Source organism: Centroberyx gerrardi, chromosome 2 (assembly GCF_048128805.1).
Source record: "Centroberyx gerrardi isolate f3 chromosome 2, fCenGer3.hap1.cur.20231027, whole genome shotgun sequence".
Taxonomy (NCBI): domain Eukaryota; kingdom Metazoa; phylum Chordata; class Actinopteri; order Beryciformes; family Berycidae; genus Centroberyx; species Centroberyx gerrardi.
Window position 1 is genome coordinate 29,308,113 of NC_135998.1, and position 20,412 is coordinate 29,328,524.

General features: G+C 41.4%; 3 protein-coding genes across 6 annotated transcripts in view; 1 reads left to right on the forward strand and 2 right to left on the reverse strand.

Annotated features, from left to right (window-relative positions):
- The first annotated feature begins 211 nt into the window (after positions 1-211).
- Positions 212-5,620, forward strand: capslb (calcyphosine-like b). Its single transcript, XM_071914329.2, has 4 exons — positions 212-348; positions 1,328-1,505; positions 1,600-1,809; positions 5,454-5,620. Exons 1-4 carry the CDS (start codon positions 212-214, stop codon positions 5,553-5,555), a joined length of 627 nt encoding a protein of 208 aa, XP_071770430.2. The 3' UTR covers positions 5,556-5,620.
- Positions 5,621-5,946: 326 nt separating this feature from the next.
- Positions 5,947-13,262, reverse strand: il7r (interleukin 7 receptor). 2 transcript variants are annotated; one of them, XR_013507264.1, is made up of 9 exons: positions 13,119-13,262; positions 11,426-11,561; positions 11,189-11,346; positions 9,099-9,253; positions 8,815-8,971; positions 8,617-8,725; positions 8,449-8,521; positions 7,243-7,785; positions 5,947-7,046 (listed from the first exon to the last, which is right to left on the reverse strand). XR_013507264.1 is itself a non-coding variant. In XM_078289211.1 (8 exons), exons 1-8 carry the CDS (start codon positions 13,204-13,206, stop codon positions 7,360-7,362), a joined length of 1,302 nt encoding a protein of 433 aa, XP_078145337.1. In that variant the 5' UTR covers positions 13,207-13,262; the 3' UTR covers positions 5,947-7,359. The 2 variants fall into 2 exon arrangements, 1 of the variants encoding a protein (XP_078145337.1); XM_078289211.1 differs by having other exon boundaries at positions 5,947-7,785.
- Positions 13,263-18,031: 4,769 nt separating this feature from the next.
- Positions 18,032-20,412, reverse strand: part of myo5b (myosin VB) — a 47,604-nt gene continuing 45,223 nt past the window's right edge. For all 3 annotated transcript variants that reach the window (XM_071914298.2, XM_078286356.1, XM_078286355.1), the window contains one exon: positions 18,032-20,408. In XM_071914298.2, coding sequence (XP_071770399.2) covers positions 20,256-20,408 — 153 coding nt within the window. In that variant the 3' untranslated portion in view covers positions 18,032-20,255. The remainder of the gene's footprint in view (positions 20,409-20,412) is intronic.

The window sequence follows — 20,412 nt, forward strand, 5'->3', positions numbered from 1 at the left end:
TGCCTGTTGTTTCTTGATCTTCAGCCTTAGTGCCTTATCCCAATCTCATACTGTTTGTCTTTTCCTCAAGAAAGAGTAGCCAGGGCCTAATGGGTGGCTTTCTGAACCTCCAGGAATATATTAGGAGCTCTGTCTGAATTATTGAGAGCTCCTTAATTTTTGCACCGTTAGTCTTTTAATAACAAATGTGCTTCATTATGCAGGTTCAGTGATGGCGGGGACGTCGAGGCATGATCGAGAGATGGCGATGAATGCCAAGCGGCAGCTGTCTGCGTGCTCCGACCCGGTGGAGAAGCTGAGGCTGCAGTGTCTGGCCCGAGGCTCCTCCGGCATCAAGGGTCTGGGCAGGTGAGGTGGTCTGTGCAGTGGGTTTCAGTCCTGGTTTTACACCTGGGAAAGCGGGCGCATGGAGTTCACTACCTGGTAAGATAGAAAACCAGCAGCAGGCAACTCTGTCCTCCAGGATGTAGAAGTAGATGTGCTCCAGAAAGACCTGGAACCAGCATGCATGGTTTTATCCTGAATTTCCAAGGACGCTTTGTTTCTGCTCGGCCCTTTCTGGTCTAAACATCTCCAATGTTCACCCAGACGGGAATCGGTTTTCCAACGGTCCGAGCGGTTTTCCAGGCCGAGACGAGCCACGACGTTCTGTCATCATCTCTCTGTTTGGCCGATCGACTGCTCCACTTCTCACTGAAGAGCAGTGGAAGTATATTGGCAGCACACTGATGCCAGAAAGACAGAACAAAACTATGGTTCTGATTAAGGCAATACATGGGAAATCTTTGTAAATCTACGATAAGATCCAGTCAAAAACAGCAGTTCCCAGCATAAAGTTGTCAAAAAATGTACTCTTAAAAAGGTAAAAAACAATTAAAAGCACAGCTGTAATGGCAGTAATGGCAGCCCTGTTGTGTGGCAGTGATGTACATATTGTTGCAGTCCAACTAAGAGACCATCAGATGTGTGAGTGATAGTTTTGCCACCTACACACACACTGTATGTTCCTGTATGTCTTCTGTAATAAAGCATGGCATTAACTTCATATCTGACAAATTCTACTTTTCATCCTCGGGTATGTATGTTTCGTAACACTCATAACTTGTGTCACGCATCTCCTGATATTCGGAATAACTTCCTCATGTTATACTGAGCCGATGCCCTATTGGTCACTCATGCACATACACACACACACACACACACACACACACACACAACTCCTTCCTCTGTAAAGTGTATAGAAATACACCTAATTAAACTGGTATAAACTTTAAAGTTGCTGTCTAAAACGTGTATTGACTCAGTTGTAATCATCCATGTTTGTCAGAACCTTCAAAATAATGGACGATAACAACAACCGCACCCTGGATTTCAAGGAGTTTGTGAAGGGGTTAAACGATTACGGCGTCCTCATTGAGAAGGAGGAGGCCGCGATGCTCTTTAAGCACTTTGACCGAGACGGCAGCGGGATGATCGACTTTGATGAATTCCTCATCACTCTCAGGGTAAATATAAAGAATTGTCAGTGTGAAGTTCAGGTCGTTAGAACTTACATGGTCTACTGCTCATGGGTGGGATGCTTGTTGTGTTTGATTGCAGCCGCCGATGTCTAACGCCAGGAAAGAAGTGATCATGCAAGCATTTCGAAAACTGGATAAGAATGGGGACGGGGTGATCACCGTTGAAGATCTGAGGGGGGTTTATAATGCCAAGTACCATCCCAAGTATCAAAACGGGGAGTGGACAGAGGATCAGGTGTTCCGGAAGTTCTTGGACAGCTTTGACTCTCCTTACGAAAAGGATGGGAAGGTAACGCTTTATGCTTTGTGTTACTCTAGTCACAGTTTCAATCGCTTGAGACTTGACTTGATGCATGAAGAGAAGACTTGAGACTTGACTTGACTTGGGTTCTGCTGACTTGGGACTTGACTTTGACTTGTACTCTGATGACTTGAAAAGGTTTCTAAAGTCTTGACTTGAGATCTTGTGTTTGTGTAAACGACTTAGATTGAAAGTGATGAGATTTGTTCCAGCAGACGACTGAATTTAAATTCTGTTATCTGAATTTGTATGGAATGATTGTATTTATTGAAGTTGAAACTGATTCTAGAAATCAAACTCATGGTGCTCTTACCAAGTTTTTATCCTATTAAAACCATATTGCATTGAAAAGTCCTAGATATTTAGTTTTCTTTAAGATATTAAATTGGTACTGGACTCTTGATTTGTTCTGACTTGACTTGCTGGTCTACATTTAGACTTGAGACTTGACATTAATGACATGGACTTGACTTGGACTAGACTTGATAATCTACATTTAGACTTGGGACTTGACTTGAGACTTGTGCCTCAAGACTTGAGACTGACTTGGGACTCGAGCAAAGTTGACTTGGTCACACCTCTGCCATAATCTTATCAGGTGGTGTAAGGTAAACGTGGGAGACTTGTACAAGCTCTGTATCAGTAAGGCCAACACATCGGCCCATGTCCCAAACTAAATCTCTACCATCTAGTATAAATTTCCCAGTCAGTGTGGTTAGAAATTGTTATTCTGACCATATGTCCATGGCACAGTGACTGAATGTTATGTGTGTCTTCTACAATGCAATAGCTCTGCAACTGAAGCTCTTTCCATAAATTACTGAATAAGATTAGGATATTTACATTTTGGATATTTACATTCGGACTTTACTGTAACATATGCATGCAAAAAGGCGATGTAATCATTGACATATTTTTGCTGGTATTATTTTCTAAATGCAATAGGTAACCCAGGAGGAATTTATGAAATATGCTTTCAAAGAGCTGCAGAGTATATTGTATGGTTTTTATTTTAAGAATGTACCATAAAGAAATAATTTGTCCAAAAAAATGGTTAAATATGCCATATAGCCAATAAGCTATGAAATGAAAAAAGTAATATTTTGACACTATTCACAAGAACCATACAAGATACAAACTTTTTTGGAGTTTGGTGGTTGGTGCTACTCAGTGTCAGCCAGCAGATGTCAAGGTTTTTCTATTTCCTATATATGTTTTTATTTTCTATCTCTATATGTTCAACAATTTTCAATCTGGCAGGTTGACTTAGATCACATTCCTGTATATACACTTCACCAACCTTTCGTCTGTATAAAAGTCCAGTAAATCTTCAGCCTTCAGTTTCTGAACTGAGGAAAGCTGTTTCCATCCAACTGTCAAGTGCATTTTGAAGTTGCACTAGGCAAGATTTTAATGTAAAATTCCTGTCTTAGCAGCCTAAATCACAAAGTGCATCTCCTCTAATCAGTGGCAAATCTTGAGTTTTGGGGGCCCTGGGCAAAGAACATGGTAGCCCCGCCCCCGCCCCCCCCCCCCCCCTTAATTTTTTCTTTGACAATCCAGCAAACAAGATTGCACTTAGCCATAAATAGCTCATAAATATCAAACTTCGGTTTTTTTAATACTGTAATTGAAGTCCAATCCAAAGTGCAAATGACTAGAATGCATTCCATAAACTTATTCCAATGATTTTGACAGATTCTAATCCAAATGTGCTGACACAGCCTTACTTCCTCTCTTTTTGTTTCCTCAACTCTCCTCTACTTTCTTTTTTAACTCTCCTCTACTTTCTTTTTTGCTAGACATGTTTCAGTTGTAGAAGTGCTGCAGCTGCCAGGCGCTGCACCCAGCTCACTGACGGGCAGAGGGGCCCCTCCAGGGGGGTTAATGACTGATGTCACATCTTGGTAGCTCCATATGGAATTTGAATGACCTTAAAAAAAATCTTATGGCCATTACATTTTGTATTGAAAAATGTCTAATCATACACCTTTTTCAGCTTTAGTTACAGGTATAATTCATAACTGCATACACATGATATGCTACTTCTGACATCATCTGTCCTGTGGGGTCTAACCCAAACCCTCTGCCCCTAACTGAGATGCAGTAGATTCACTCTTTTTGACAAACTGTCTCCTAAACCAGGGGTTCTCAACATGGGGTCCAGGGACCACCACACTGCAAAAAATATTAAGGCAGTTCAACTTAAAAACAAGTTTCCTTGCTGCCTTAAAATTGTGAGTTGACTGAAGTAGTATTGAATAGTTAGGTCAAAGATCATTAGTTAGTTGTTCTAATGTAGAAAAGCTAACTGAGTGAACTTAAGACAATAAGTTCAATCAACAAATGTCATGCTGATTCGTGTTTCCAAGTTGAATGCATTAATTAATGAACTAAAATCCAGTGTTACTTATTTTTTCACAAGGTTTGCTAGGTTTAAGTTCAAGTTCCTCTTGTATCACATGATTAATACACAGTTCAGCATATAGTAGGCTATGCAGCTGCAATACACTTACTTGTAGTGGATTGCACTTGCCATGTGCATCAGAGAGGAACTTACTTGACTGTGAATTCCCAGATACATAGATAAGATAGATAGTAGATTTTATCATGTTTTTTGGGTTGTTTTTTTTTTATCAGAAATTGACCTATGATTCACCAAACATACATACATAACAAGTCTCTATCCTGTAACTTCATTCAAACCAAAAGAAGGAAGAGTTTCTGGAGAGTTAAACCGAATGCAATGCATACTGGGAAGTCTGCTAATAAACTAACAGTGTTGAGTTTAGTGAATGCTTTATAAGGTGTTCTTTCAACTCATAATTTTAAGTCACAAGATGTGAACTCATGATTTTAAGTCATGAAGCTCATAACTAGCACTTTTAAGTTGAAATTGACAAACACATCTATATACATTGTGTTAATGGATAAAGATGATTTCACTAAATCGCACTATGAGTTTTTACAGTGCAGGGGTCCTTGAGGGGGTTCCAGGGGGTCCCCAGCAAATTGATGAATCATTAAACTTCACCATTATTTCATTTGCAAGAAGTGAACACAATTAGAGAATGTAGAAGAATGACTGTTTTGATCATAGTTTCTCTGTTATCTCTCTACCTACAATACAGATAGTCATAGAATTCTAGACAAAATCATATCTGACAATAAAAAATATTCTCAGATTTGGGTCAGGAGTGCAGCTTTAAGTGAACTTTTGAAATGTCACAAAAAATGTGAATTGGATGCTTCTGATCAGCTGGGTTGAAGGCCTCAGATGTGTTTCCATTGCTATTTTTTTCAAAAATGTCTTTATTTAAAAAAAAAAAAAAACTTTTGTGCATCCACCAAGTATTAAAGCATTTTTTTGTGATACTGAGGAAATGTGTAATTTCCATTCAGCCTTTGGTACATCATAATTCACATAAATAAGTACTTGGATGGAAACCCAGCTACTGCACTGAGGGTGTATACTTCAAAATCTTCCGCTGCAATGACCTTATCTTTTTTTCCAGCTATTTTCAGGTCTTCATCAAACTGTATTTATTCTAATATAATTTTCCACTTGTCTGCCTCTGTCATGCTGTGGGTGGATTGCAGAGCTCACTGCCTCTCTTTCTCCTCATCTGCAGGTCACCAAAGAGGAGTTTCTTAACTATTACTGTGGAGTCAGCGCCTCCATTGACAGAGACGTCTACTTTATTCTAATGATGAAAAACGCTTGGAAGCTATGAATTTGGAGTGGATCCCATCAAATCAAAGGACTTTTACTTAAAACACCTAATATTTCATATGATTAATTGTGCTGATGAAACATAATGCGGCTTTTACATAATATTAAAATAATCATGATTAGCCTTATGATGTGTTAAGTTGATAGGACTTTGCTTTACTACCAGCTGTAAGTCATTATTTTATAAAACTGAGTTTTTGCTTTTGTAATTTCTAAAATAATTTCTTTCCAAATAAATGTAGTCAATGTGTATCTTAGTTTTGAGATTGACTTTTCCAGTGCTGTGATTCCCTTTACACTTATTTATATTGCATATAACTACAATTGAATGTTATCTAAAGACTGAAGAATGAAAACAAGGCAACATTCTATGTTTTAATATCCATTGAAATTGTATTTTATTTCATGAGATGCTACATCATAAGCTTCATTTAAATAGTCAAATAACTTGTTGGTATATGGCTGGTGACACAAACAGTATATCATAGTACAGTCAGAAATTACAATAGATATATAGTACACATTCATCTACAGTGAAATATTACAATCAGAAATGCTTAGGAACACACTGAGTCTGAGAAAGTGAAGCATACATTCGGTGTATTTATTTCAGCTGTTGCCATAGGGAAACCCGAGGTGTTTGTTGTGCATGATATGGTAGGAAGCAGCATTGTATTTGTATATTTCCTTGACCCTTATATTACCAAGTTGGGGAAAAAAGAACACATTCTTATTTACAGCAGACACATAAAGACTCACCTGGGAGCTGCACAGTGTCATCATCACCTGGTGCTGTTGGTCGTTGGAGGAACTTGGGGTTGAGTGCCTTGTTCATAGATAGGAGTTACATTGCTCTAAGTGCAAACCAAATCAGACAAGGTAGAGGCAGCTTTGTTTTTAAAGTTCCCCCAACAACCAACTTCTGAGCAACACCAGATGAAAGAATGCTACTCTGTGTGGAGATTTGTCAGTATGGAACATTTGGAAAACTTACCCTTTACAGTCTTGTCCAATAAAAAGCGACTTACAAAACCGAGCAGCTACAGTCTCGCTGTTTATATCTCTATCTATCTCTGTGTCCATGCCTGTATCACTGACCGGGCATGCAGGGCACATGCCCCAGGGCCCCAGACCACCAGGGGCCCCAAAATATTCTAAGTCCTGTGTCCGTGTTCAATGCATTTTACAACATTTCACGAATTTCAATTGAAATGTGCAGTCAGCTGTCCTGACAGATATAGGCCAGACAGATGGGGGCCCCAAGTCACAGCCTCCAATGACATTTCTTTTAATGCGGAGGCCCCAATCACAATTATTAAATTGCCACCTCTTGCTTGTATGTTTATGAGCAATGCATTTAGTGAGTATCATCCAGCTAAGATGCAGAGCACTAATTATCTACTGGTGGGGCAGGGGGGTCTAGGTACAGACAGTCAAACCTTTTCAATAAATTTCAACATTTAACTTTTTTTTGGTCCTTCATTCTCGCCACCTATCACCTCACCTCCTTAAAGCCACAACCTGCAATCCAAATGTAAACAAAGGGAAGCCCCACCACCTAAAACTAGGAACTAAAGCTTGCCTTGGGGTTGGACAAATGTTATCACTCTCAAATTGAATGAGTGAGCTCTAGATAGAAGGAATGGCAGTTTGTAATAGCTAAATCTGAGTTTCAGATTACTTTGAACCTGTAAAAGGTTTACGTTTGTATTGTTTGTGCATACCGAGAGGTGGGGGGCCCTATAGGACATGTGTGCCCAGGGGCCCTGTGGTTGGTTAATCCGACCCTGTCTGTGTCTCTTTCTCTACTTGGTCTGATAGAAGCTGGACATGGTGACGTACGCCTCGTCCTTGCCCTGCTGGGCGACTCCATACATCTCGGGGTAATTCTTTCCAGTGTTGTGCTCGGGTTGCGATGCATCCGTTCCGTCTGGTCCGTCCCTTGGCTGCGGGACGCCAGCGGGGGACGGGGACGGGCTCCTGCTCCGAGGGCAGTCTTCTCCTCCCGAGGAGCTCAGCAGCGTGGACACCTCCGACTCCTCTGTGTTCAGGCTAGTGTTGCTTCTGGAGCTGTCGAAGGTTTCCCCGCTGGACGCCTGGGCAGAGCAGGGGTCCTTCAGGTTTAGGATATCGTCGGCAGCCGTGGACTCTGCTTCGATTTCCTCGATTCTCTCCACCGGGTAGATCTTGAGGTCGCTGAACGCCTCGGGGTTGAAGCTCACTGGAAGGGCCTGCAGGTTCAGAGCAAAGACACAGTCAAGTTTGGGCATCATGGGTATGGGCGAACAAGTTTGAATCCGCCACTACTACCTCCAGTGTGTTAATTAAGGTGCCAAAAAAGGTTCTTCAGAGTGATGCCATAGAAGAACCATTTCATTTTGTTTATCTGTCCTTGTATTGCCTCATTTGCAATTGCACAATATAATACTAGGATGGGTTTGGTTATTTTACATATTATGCCGTCACCTACCATCCAATAACTAAGCATTAAGAACCCAAAGATGATTAAAGAAAGAAGATTAAAGCGTAACTAAACCAAACCCAAATCTGCTGTGAAGCCCGACACCTAATGGTGAAAAGTAGGGTACTGAACTGGTCATCTGCTATTGGCTGGTCTTTGGTGCCAGGTGATCTCACCTTCCATAGAGTAGAACAGGTGATGACATCACCTGGCACCAAAGACCAGCCAATAGTAGAAGGCCAGTTCAGTACCCTAGTTTTCACCCTTAGATGTCAGGCTTCACCACAGATTTGGGTTTGGGGTTCAGTAACTCTTTAAAAGGTTCTTGAAAGGTTCTTTGTGGAACCAGGAATGGTTCTTCTATGGCATCACTCTGAAGAACCATTTTCAGTTCCAGTTTGCACCTTTATTTTTTAAGTGAAAAAAAACTTACTTTAATTGGTTTGTATATCTGCACAAGAGCGTGTTTAGGGTGTGGAATGCTTGGCCACATATAAGTGTGTATTCTGTGAGGGTAAAAAAAGACGTTAAGATATTTAATGTATGGAACACATGCAAATGAACTATGGCATTTTCTGGCAACAAAGGAGAGATGGCCTACTTTTTCTTCCAGAGGAAAAAAATGCCCCAAGCGACCAGCGACAAAGTGATAAGACCCACAGTCAAGTAATACAGCAGCACCGGCCTTTCTTCAGGGTCCTCTTTGGAGTCTTGGCGGAAGAAAGAGAGAATGATCTGGAACGTTCTCCTGTCGTGCCGTAAAGCAAAACTGAATGTGTACAAAGTGATGTGTTCTTACCAATGTGGGTGGAGAAACTGACAGTGGGGCTCCAGTCACTCCAGGTGCCTTCAAAATACCTGTTTGGTATTGTTCGCACTTTGACATGGTAATCTGCATTTTTTCGGAGGTACTCCCCTTCAATGGTGACAACCTCGCCTGAGATGTTTTGTTGTGGCTATGCACAGGAAAACAGTGACAGACAATTAGTGTTTCACATAAATGAGAAATTAATGTATTGCTAAAGCCAGGATACAATTTACAGTTCTGAAGAGATTCAAGCAATCAAAATCAAATAATTCTACCACTGGTGGGTTGCCGGCACTCCAGATGTCAAGCTGAAATAGTAGAGTGCCTAGTTTAAGGTAGTCTTCTTGGTATGTACTTCGGAAATAAATCACAGCCTTGTTCAACTCTGGGTGAAAAGTAGCATTCCACACCTCAGGACTTCTCGGTTTAACTGCAGAGCAACAGTAAACAAGCAAAGGACGATAATCAAACAATGAGGTATGTAATACAATGAAACCACTATGGCTTCGTAGTAGTGGTTTCACTTGGCTCTGCAATGGCATTTCTGAAGGCGGAAAGTGATCAGTCAGAGTCATTTTGTTACAAGAGCTGCGTGGAGCATTTTCAACATCAACATATTGTCAAATTAACTGCTGTAATTACCATGAACAAATGAGTTTTAGTTGTTTACACTGGAAGAACAGCGCCCTCTTCCTGTTTTGTGCCATAAAGCAATCCAGCAGATTTCCCGCCAACTCTGACCCAGTGACACACAATGTAAAATTCAGCTTAGAGGCCGGTAGATACTGCCAGTCTTCTAGGTGATGGTCTCATTGGTTTAAGGTAACAATTAATGTCTCAAAATGAATGTGGTAACAATTTATTGATGTTCAAATGCTACATGTAGCACCTTTAATAGTAACATTTTTTTTTTTCAAGTAAGGGATGAAATTGCCTAAATCATGCCAGTACAGGCTCTGATTCAGAGTTCAAGCCCATTCACATCTAGAAGTATAACTGTAAAGAGGTGTGACCAAGTCAACTTTGCTCAACTTGGTCACAAGTCAAGTTCCAAGTCTAAATGTGCATTACCAAGTCAAGTCCAAGTCAAGTCCATGTCATTAATGTCAAGTCTCAAGTCTAAATGTAGAACAGCAAGTCAAGTCAGAACAAATCAAGAGTCCAGTATCAATTTAAGTCCCACGTGACCAGGCAGAACCCCTGTTTGGAAATTGTGTTGGCTGAATGCTGTTAAGCATGCAGCTTAATAATGAGCTTCATGTGGCGGCTGGCACTTCTTAGTCCCACACTGGCTGCAAGTATGGGTGTGAACAGTCAATCTAGATTAAGACTCACGACAGACCTGATCTAGCCCACAGGCCTTCAGTTTGACACATATGCTCCAAACCAGTGGTTCTCAATGTGGGGTCCGGGGACCACCAGGGGTCCTTGAGGGGGTTCCAGGGGGTCCCCAGAAAATTGATGAATTGTTAAACTTCAGCATTATTTCATTTACAAGAAGTTAACACAATTAGAGAATGCAGAAGAATTGTTTTGATCATAGTTTCACTGTTATCTCTCTACCTACAATACAGATAGTCATGGAATTCTGGACAAAATCATATCTAACAATAAAAATAACTCTAATGTGGACTAAATTAGGGGTCTTTGATATGAAAAAGGTTGAGAATCATTGTGCTAAACCAGTCAAAAGAAATGTCATAATCATGGTTTAGGCCAAAATATGTATTAGCCCAAATGGCTTGTTTGGTATTTATATACGTATTTAAGGGTAAATTAGATTTTGGTTTGAAGTGGTAGACAGCTTGTCTATAACCTAACATCAACTTCTTCCATAATCCACCCACACAGCCAAACACCATGCAGACGAGCAGATCAGCCTAATGAATATTTCAGTATCTATCTCTCACCATGAAATTCTTCTCTGATCTGTTTGTGGCTACCAGTCCTTTGGCTATAAAATGAACTAACTGAGAGTTTCACCACCAAGTGTCCAGGGTAAACTTAACCACATATGGCATTTGACAGGCAGGGCATGTGTGTCACTTCACTGACATTTGAATCATTATGAATCATGAATATCCAAAAGTAATTGCCACAAATCACTTTCGCTTTTATTAGTCATTAAAGTGATAATAGCTTTTCTGTGAAATATAACTTGTTCCACCTACAGATAAAAAATGAATGCATGAAAATGAATTTGTATTTGTGAGTCAGTGATACCTTGGGACAGGCCTGGGTTTTGGAGCAACACCCCCCCCACACACACACACCGACACACTCAACCTCCTCAGATGCGTTGGTGTTGTTTTGCTGTTAAATCCCCACTGCAAAACTCTGAAGAGCCAAAGAAAACATTATTTACCTATTTTCCTCAAGTCGAGTTTTCTGGTCATTGTTCCACCTCTTCTTAACTGAATGGTCAGGTCGTACTCAATAGTGATGGGAGCCAGGTCAGCGGAGGTGATGGTGTGTCCAGGCCGTCCCACACACTTGATTTTCTTCCACTTCGTGTCATGGGGGCTGTGAACAGGACTACTCATTACTCATTTCATTCCTCAAGGACAGGGATGCACTTCACATGAAAAGGTGTCAACATTACCAGACAGTCATGCTCTCTATGTCGTCGCCCTCGTCGTCTTCATCGTCCTCGTTGTCCCTGTTGCCGTTGGCGAGGCTGCAGGTGAGGCTGTTTCCCCCTGACCGACTGACGTGAGAGGTGCAGGTCATTCTGGGCTCTGTGGGGAGAGAAACACAGAGCAAAGATGATGAAATCGTAAGTGTGCATCAGAGGTGTGACCAAGTTGATTTTGCTCGAGTCCCAAGTCAGTCTCAAGTCTTGAGGCACAATTCTCAAGTCAAGTCTCAAGTCTAAATGTAGCACAAGTCACCAGAACCCAAGTCAAGTCAAGTCTCAAGGCTTCTCTTCATGCATCAAGTCAAGTCTCAAGCAATTCAAACTGTGACCCGAGTCCAAGTCATATGACTCAAGTCCCCACCTCTGGTGTCTATCATCACTCCTGATTTTAGAGAGGTCATATATTTCATTTATGTTTCATATTTCTATGTCTAATACTGTAAAAAATCCTTTGTATACAGTAAACTCAATAAACCCTAAGCTACGGAAAGTCCCTGTGTCTAAGATTATTTACCACCTAAATTTCTATTATTATTTGGTCAATGTGATAAATTATTAGATGTTATGTCACCAAACTATCAGTTTAGAGGGAATATCGGTCTTGAATGACGATTTTTTTTTAGATGTGGTGTCCGAATACATTTCTGGCAATTTTGGCTTGATCTTTGCTCTCTATTATAATGATAAAAATTTGAATATCAAATCAAAAGACAAATAATGGTGAAAATAACAGAAAGAGCATCATCATGTCAGGTTCTTTACTGCTATGAGTTGCACTATGTTATTTGGTTTAGATCCATTCATTCCTTAGAGGGTTCGGAAAGTTGTAATTGTTACGAAGATCATAATTCTGATCACTTTCATACCAAGATATGATGCATTTATTTTCTTATACGGAGTTGTGTCACCAAAGATTACAATATTCATTTTTATCCCTGAAATGTCCTTAATTTCTCATTACATAAACATTAATTATCCATTAAAAATAACATAGCTTTAGTATCATGGGTTTATAAGGGATTTATTCATGGGTTGGTTCACAGAGACACTAGAAATTAAGAGATTTTTCATGCCTTTTGTGCAGGTTTACAGGGTTATTAATGAGTTATTAATGGAAAAGTTCCTGTCTTTCACTTTTACATTAAATTAGAAAGTAAGCCAAACACTAAGGGGTGTTTAAGGAGGTTTCAATGGGATCTCCTCCATTAATAAATCCCTTAACTCATTTTAAGGGGATTTTGCATGAATTAAGGGGTGAATTAATGTAAATGTAAGGGTATTTTAAGGCATTACTGGTTTGTAGAACAGTTTTAACAGTATAATCACCATGTTAGCCACGCACCAACGGCTTTTCAACAACATGATAAGATTTCCAAGTCTCTAAATGACTCAGAATATTTCTGTTAGTGTTGATAAGCCAATAGGAGACGAGCCGACCAAAAGCCACTTGTCAACAAGGGAAGTCTTTCTGTCGGTGATCTCATCCTTTTAACCGTATTCTGTGGTATAGACCTAGATCTTGTGGGGAAAAAACCTTTACATTAAGAATCCAAGCAGCATCTCAATTGAACACATACTCTTACTGTCTCTGCTAAATCCTAAAAAAATCACCAAATAAATACTCTTTTTTTTTTTTTTTTTTTTTTAAATGCCTCACCAGTGTCAGTCTCCATATCTCCACTCTGAGCCTCTGTCCCAGCCGGGAGCAGCAGCAGGACGATCCAGATCCAGAAGCCGAACAGCATCTCTCTGCCTCGTCTTTCTCTGCAGCTACACAGATGAAAAACTCACCTGTCCGACACTACAGACGCACACACGCTCACTCCGAGGCATCAGCTGTGAACTTTTCTTGTCAACATCGAGAGGGAGAGAGGAAGAAGGAGTGGCAAACATGAGTGCAGGGGGGAGGGGCGGGGGGGGGGGGGGGGGATGGAGGGAGGGGGGTTGAGTTCCTTGCTTACAGGATGTTCTTTAAATCAAAAAAACATCACCCTCTCTGACAGATAGTGAACATGAGCGCAGTGCTCTGTGGATTAGACTGCCAATAGGTAAAGTTCCAGGTAGATTATTGGACATTTAACTAGGGACATAGAGGGAAAGGTCAAAGGTCAGTTGGGGGGTCTCATATGAAAACATATCCAGTTTCTTAAACCGAGGCCCTTCACTGTGTACAGTAGGTTTTATCTGGGACACTTTTATCTCACAAATAGGGGTTTGGGAATTCTCTTCAATCATGAACATTCTAATTGGCTGAAATCAAATTGAGTTATCTTTGTGCCCATAGATGAAGTGTTTATTTAAACGTCCCACCTCTGGAACCATGTCTGCCCAAATCCCTGATAGTGAAAATGACGTTCTGAACTTCAAACACTTCCACACGTCCCAAGTTCAGAAAAATACAATTTAACCCGGAAAAACCACTAATTCTCCCTTCAGTCTCTACTTGTTTACTGAAGCAGCAGCATGGCATGCGAACGTTTCGGCTGCAACCGCTTTAATAAACAAAATATAAAAATGACACTAAAAGGTGATTGGACCGTCCCATTCTCCAACACACAACTTAAGAGAATAGATTGTAAATCAGTGATGTCAAAAACACCTAAGTCTTTTCAGGTGATGCCTCCACTTGCAGCTCGACAACAGAGTCTTCCTCTGTGTAAAACAGCAACCATGAAGCAGAAATCTAACCAGTAACCTACAAACCACTTCCCGTCTACTCAAGTGATCTGGTTTGTTTTAAAATGAGGCCATGTGCAGATCTATCTCCATATATTAACAGCACAAAAATAACACACGAACCCAGGTGACCCGATCCCAACAGCGTGATATCGGGCATGCTAGAATAAAAGAGTATTATCACCTGCAATTCTCATAAGCATCTCATAGGAATTAAAAAGAATCGGTAATTTAACATTACACAGAAAGTACACAGGGAACTTATTACTTTAACATAGAACATAATCATAATTTACGGATTGAATAACAATTTATACATAACATTTTCTTGTTTTGGGTTAACTTACAGGGGAATTTAGCTCATTTGTTATATAATTAGTATAGTACAGTATAATTTTTGTTTCTGAATATTGCTTGTGGTTGGTTTGTGTATGTAATGTACCTTTCTGTCCTTCTGACGTCAATATTCTCCGTTCCTCTTTTGCTCCTATTCCCCACTCGTCACACACACGCATCACTTCTCTATTTGACAGTTAATTTCTCAGGTATTGTAAACCCAACAGGTGTCAGCATGGTTAGCAGTGTTTGCTCGGTGTCTCAAGTAGTTGAAGTCACCGAGAATGTATAATGTTCTGAAACAGGGCAAGATGGAAATGTGGTTATGTATAGTGGCGTAATATCTGCTGCCTCGGCCTAATCTGATGCTTCCTCGCCACAGCAGACAGTTTGAGTGCCAGCTGGTCAAAGATGTGGTTTTCTGGGGTGGAACTAAAAAAAAACATTATAAATTATCAAACCAAATCTCACCAAAATAGTAATAACCTAATACCTGTATAGAAGCTCTATTCCCAGTAGTTGCATGTGAACAAGGAGAGAAATGGAAGATAAGGCCGTACGTCTGGGTTGTATGCTTTGAGTCATTACGCACACAGTTTCCTATATATAGGCCTATACTGTATGGTTTTCTACTTCAGTCTGAACAATATCCTATAGTGTTTAGGTATGTGAAGGGATGTGTAGGCTACAAGAGAAGTCGAACTTCATAGGCACCCGTGGGTGGAGAGCAGGCTCGGTGGTGGGTAGGAGGGGTGGTGGCGGTGGAGGGGGTTGAGCTCTTGAATGCGCCTGTGGGTGGCGGCTGCGGTTGACGCACTACGTTTTGTGAAGCACGCGCGAAATGAATTGCGAAAATCTGGGAGGCCAAAGCGGGAAAAAGGTTTCTACTTTGCAGAAAATAGTCCGTCTGCCCTTTGGCCTCTTCCCCTGCGGAGGGAAGCGGGACGGAAAAAAGGGGGTTAAAGATTAACCCGCGAGTCACTCTGTTTACTCTGTGGATGGCACACAGCTTATCTGGGAGGAGGCGCACACACACACACCCCCCCCCCCCATCACCCCCCCACACCCCCACACCAAACCACACGATTGAGGTTCCTATCTCTGCGCTCATCACGAAACATCATCTCGCTGTGGGTTCGAGCTTTAATGGCTGCCTCCCTCTTGTTTTTGCAAGTGCTGGGAATGTGAGGCGCCACCTGTTTACACTCTGCTGCGGTCTGCATCCTCGTGAGACGCTCGGGAGAGGAGCGGGAAGGTTGAGCGGTGCATTGCAAGGGTGTCCACTGCCACCACCTGCATTTAAAAATCAAGAATTGCATTCGCTAAGTGCGGTGGATGCATGAGGAATTTGAATTTGGACAGAACGGACAGAAAGTGACCACCGAAATAATCACTGCGATCCAGTGTGGCTCCATCTTGGAGGTCCTACTGAACTCAGCCTTGCACATACACAATATAGGTATGACAGGTATGACTACTTATGTCACCCATCTAACAGGAACGCCTGCATAAAAAAAAAAAAAATCCTCTTGCACCTAGACCCATACCATGAAACCACAGTGCAAAATCTCATGGCGATGAATTTCAGTGAAGCCACACCAAAATGAGCGGCTCTTTGAACCCGGGGCTACAACAGCCACATGAATGCCTTCTCGATACACCTTCTCTACAGGGCTGCTTCTCCACACTCTTACTCGGCATCATCAAATAGCTCTCGCAGTATTTTCTGACTTGACATGGCTTCGGCGCCGTCTGATAAAAACTTTTACCGGCACGATGCAAGTGAATTTCTGTAGAAAGGTGTTGCAAAAATCTGCAGACGGAGGGAGCACAGAGTTGTTCAGAAATTACTCGTCACCACATCCTCTTCCTTGAGTCATAATTTCTGTTCATCCATTAAATACACAAACACGCCGCCGGTGCACCCTCAGCTGTGGCCATAAAGATGGATTATGAAGATAAAGTCGTGTAGTTTACCATAAGTGTCATAGGGGAGTTTTGGTGGGTAAAGGCCAGTGACCATATGTCGCCTCGTCTGGTGTAGAAACACACAGCGCTTAGTGCTGCCTCTGTCAAAGAACACTTGAAGTTCACATTATAATAACCCACAGAATACACTCTGGATCAAACTCTGGACAGCCAATCACAGCCTGACATACTACTGTGTTTTCCCTCACTTCATCCGCAAGATTGAAGCAAAAGATAATACACTAACCCGCCACTTTATTAAACAGCCTGCTCCTCCAAACAGCCAATCATGTGGCTGCAACTCCATATATAAAGTGGTGACGTGGTGAAGTGGTTCAGTTTTTTTGTTCGACCCACCATTAGAATGGGCAACATGCGTGATCTAAGAGACTTTGACCGTGGTCTGATTGTTGGATCCAGCATCTCAGAAACAGCTGCTGCCCTCCTGGGATTTCCACACTACAGTCTGTGGAGTTTACAGAGAGCAGTGAGACAAACAAAAACAGAAAGGCCACAAATGCTCCAATAACATCTCTCTTTACAACAGTGGTGTGCAGAAGGGCATCTCACTACACACAAGTTGTTGGCCCTTATGATGAATGGGCTATAGCAAGAGCACTAGATAGGCGGACCTGATAAAGTGGCCAGCGATTGTACATTTACATGAGAAGTGTGCAGGTATGAGAGAGCGAGGAGAATTACTGGTAAGACATTGCTAAACTGAGCCGCTGATGTCATCAATAATGGAACCTGGCCATCTAATTTGTTGTTGAAATGCCTTTAAATGCATAAAAAGGAGTTTCAAACAACTAGAGAAGGGCTGCAAAGGCTGTTTGTGCTTGTGACCAAACCAAAAAAATGCTTTGAAAAAGTCAGAGCGAGTAAAAATACAGTGTATGTGTTCGAGGCAGAAATAATTGGTGGGGACGGTTCATCCTTCTCCTATAATACTGAAGGGGACCTGACCCTCTGTCTCTCCACACATCTATAGCTTAGGTTTCAGTCACACAACATTCAGTCAAGTGCATGCAGTGGTAACATTTCCGACTGCCACCTGAGAGATAACTAACCACGGACTGCCTCAGAAACAGCTGCTCTGCATACAGACACAACTGACACAAGTAACGGTGAGCTGCTATGGGAAAGGCCCCCCAGCCGTGTTCACATGGGCCCCCTGCACAGACCCCATGAGTAGTAGACATTATGTAAAAATGTACTGTACTATATGTAAAAAATGATCTTAAAAATCAGAAGAAAACAAAAGGTCATAATGTAGAATGTCAACGGGGGAATTTTTCTGTTCTGAGAAATCTATCAAACATGACTCATGTCATTATCTGCTCAACACATAGAATATATACCATAGGTACATTTATGGACACACACACACACACAAAAACAGCAACACAAAATCAGTAATAAATCATTTCTACATTTCATTTCTCTCTTCAAAAGCAATTTTTAAAAGGCAATTGTGAGATTTCAATTTGCTCAAAAAGAAAAAAAAATTGCATTTCATGAATCACCTAATGACAAAGATATCATGATCACAAGTTGGCATAAGAACAGTAAAACATGACCATACAAAACATGTATTAGAGTTTTAGTTACTTCATTTCCAAAATATATTCATCGAAATACATTATTCACACTTCCTGCTTCACTCCAATGACATCATCCAACTTTTACATCCATGTAGTGTTTACATCAAACTGATCCGGTCCCAACTGAAGAGCCTCATTCCAAAATGAGATAATCCAAATATTTGAATCTTGAAAACTATCTTACAAAATTATTGCTGGGCATGAAAGGTAAATCTCAATATAAAACGCTATTTAAAATGATTAGGGATTTTTTGAATTTACAAAATGATTCCATTTCAGCAGAAGTAATCATCTGTATTGTTAAAATACAAAGTACTGAACATCTGGTGACATCTTTCACAAAAAACAGATATGACATTTTGATATGAACCCCTTCACATAGAAAACAAATTTCAGTATTTATACGTCATCTTTATTAAGTTCAGGTAAAGATGAGACATTTTTTTCAGAATGAAGGAAACTCTGGCATCTGTACTCTAAACATATTCATAGAAAGTATTGTTCTACGAGTGCAAATGATTATTCTCGGGCGAAGACTTAAAGCGACCATCATCCCATAATGGCACCTGGGCTCAGACCAAGGACCCACTGTGTGTATAATCTGATAGATATAATGACGGGGTATTGATTCACTGTGGCACACTGCAGTATAACGTGCAGAAAACTTTGCTTTTATCTGTCTGACAGCAGAGAGCAGCAGAGGACGTCTTGTCTGAAAGTAGCATCTGTATCTGTAGTTAAGAATTCATTAGTGTGAGCACATAATTGTACAAAACAGACAAGGGAAAGAGGTGATGCCCCAAATGAGCAGGTAGAGTAGAAAACACCCAACTGAAAAAAAATCCAGTGATAAAAAAAAAAGAATACACTGAAATATTCACACAAAATGAAAGCACACAAAATGTACACATACAATAATTGGCATTGTAAATAGAAAGTGATCACTCGAAAAGAAAAGCAGCAGATATTAATAATTACTTTAGATTCATATAGTTAGAAACTCTGTGCCCTCTGACCTTCCTTCATAATCTACATAATCTCCCTTGCTATGGAGAATAGCAACAGAAACATACACTGTTTACATTACTGTTTCCCTCTCAGCAGTAGTCAATGATATCTGTGTCTCTTCCTCCTCTTTGCTCACACCACTTCTCTTTTATTCACTTCCACTGAAACGTCTCACTTGCCTCCCTTGTCCTCTAGGACTCTGCACAGCTCTGTTCAGCGGCAGATATTACACACACACACACACACACCGCTGTTTTCCTTCAATCTCTGTCCCATCAACACTTCCATGTAACTCTCTCCGCTCATTTGTTTTCTCCTTTTTCTTACTTAGTGTGAGTTGCATAAAGTTACGAACATTTAGCGTTTCTGGACTTCTGCTCCGTGGACTGCAGAGCGAGAGAGAGAGCGAGAGAGCGAGAGAGAGAGAGAGAGAGAGAGAGCGAGAGCGAGCGAGCAAGAGAGAGAGAGTCTGAACACACACATAAAAGCTCTTACGCAACATAAGATAAAAACTGGGAGTACGGTGAAGGAATACTCTGAGGACAGAGGATTCCTGGGGGCATAAGAGAGAGCAGCAGCGGCGGGATCTAATCCAGCCTCCGCATTGCGGTGCTGCCGCTCTCGTCTCTGCCGCCCGTTGGTTTTACAGAGGAGCGTGAGGCACGTGGAAGATTAACTCATGAGTTCAATGTAGTGTAGCTGATATCAGACCTACAGCGGCAGGAGGGCTGATGCGTTTTGCTGATGCTGAGAATCACTTTTTGATAGAGCGAGAGCATGTTTTCACAGATAACATTCACCTGTGATTACTAAAAAATAAAGAAAGCATCAACACTCGTTACTGTGAGAGAGAGTCAATGTGACCGGGCATGTAAGACAAAACCTTTTGGACGTTCTTTAGTCAGCTTTGCAGGTGATCCTCCATTAAAAAGCCACTCAGGAAGACATCAGTGAGGCGGCAGATGGCGATAGGATTGAAGGATTACTTGACACCCGACACTTTGGATCTCTGAATACACACAAGAAAACACAAGCGCTTTCATACCTGGTCGGTACAAAATGTCTCTGTCCGTCATTGCCCCCTTTTAGATTTGGTACCCCCCTGTTGTTTGGGTTTACAACTGAAGTGTAGCCGGTTTACCGAGGGGTTTGATGGGAGTCTGAGATTTGAAGCGGGCCGACGGTGGGCCTTTTTAGAAAGCTCAGACTCTGATGAGGAAGTCCAGGCTGAGGGAGGCGGGGATGTGCAGGGTTTCCAGGCTGAGAGCGGAGGGGGTGTACGGGAACAGGACGGGGAAGGTGTGCTTGGTGTCCACCAGGAGCTGCGGAGGGTCGTTTCTCTCCTGGAGGCGATTCTGC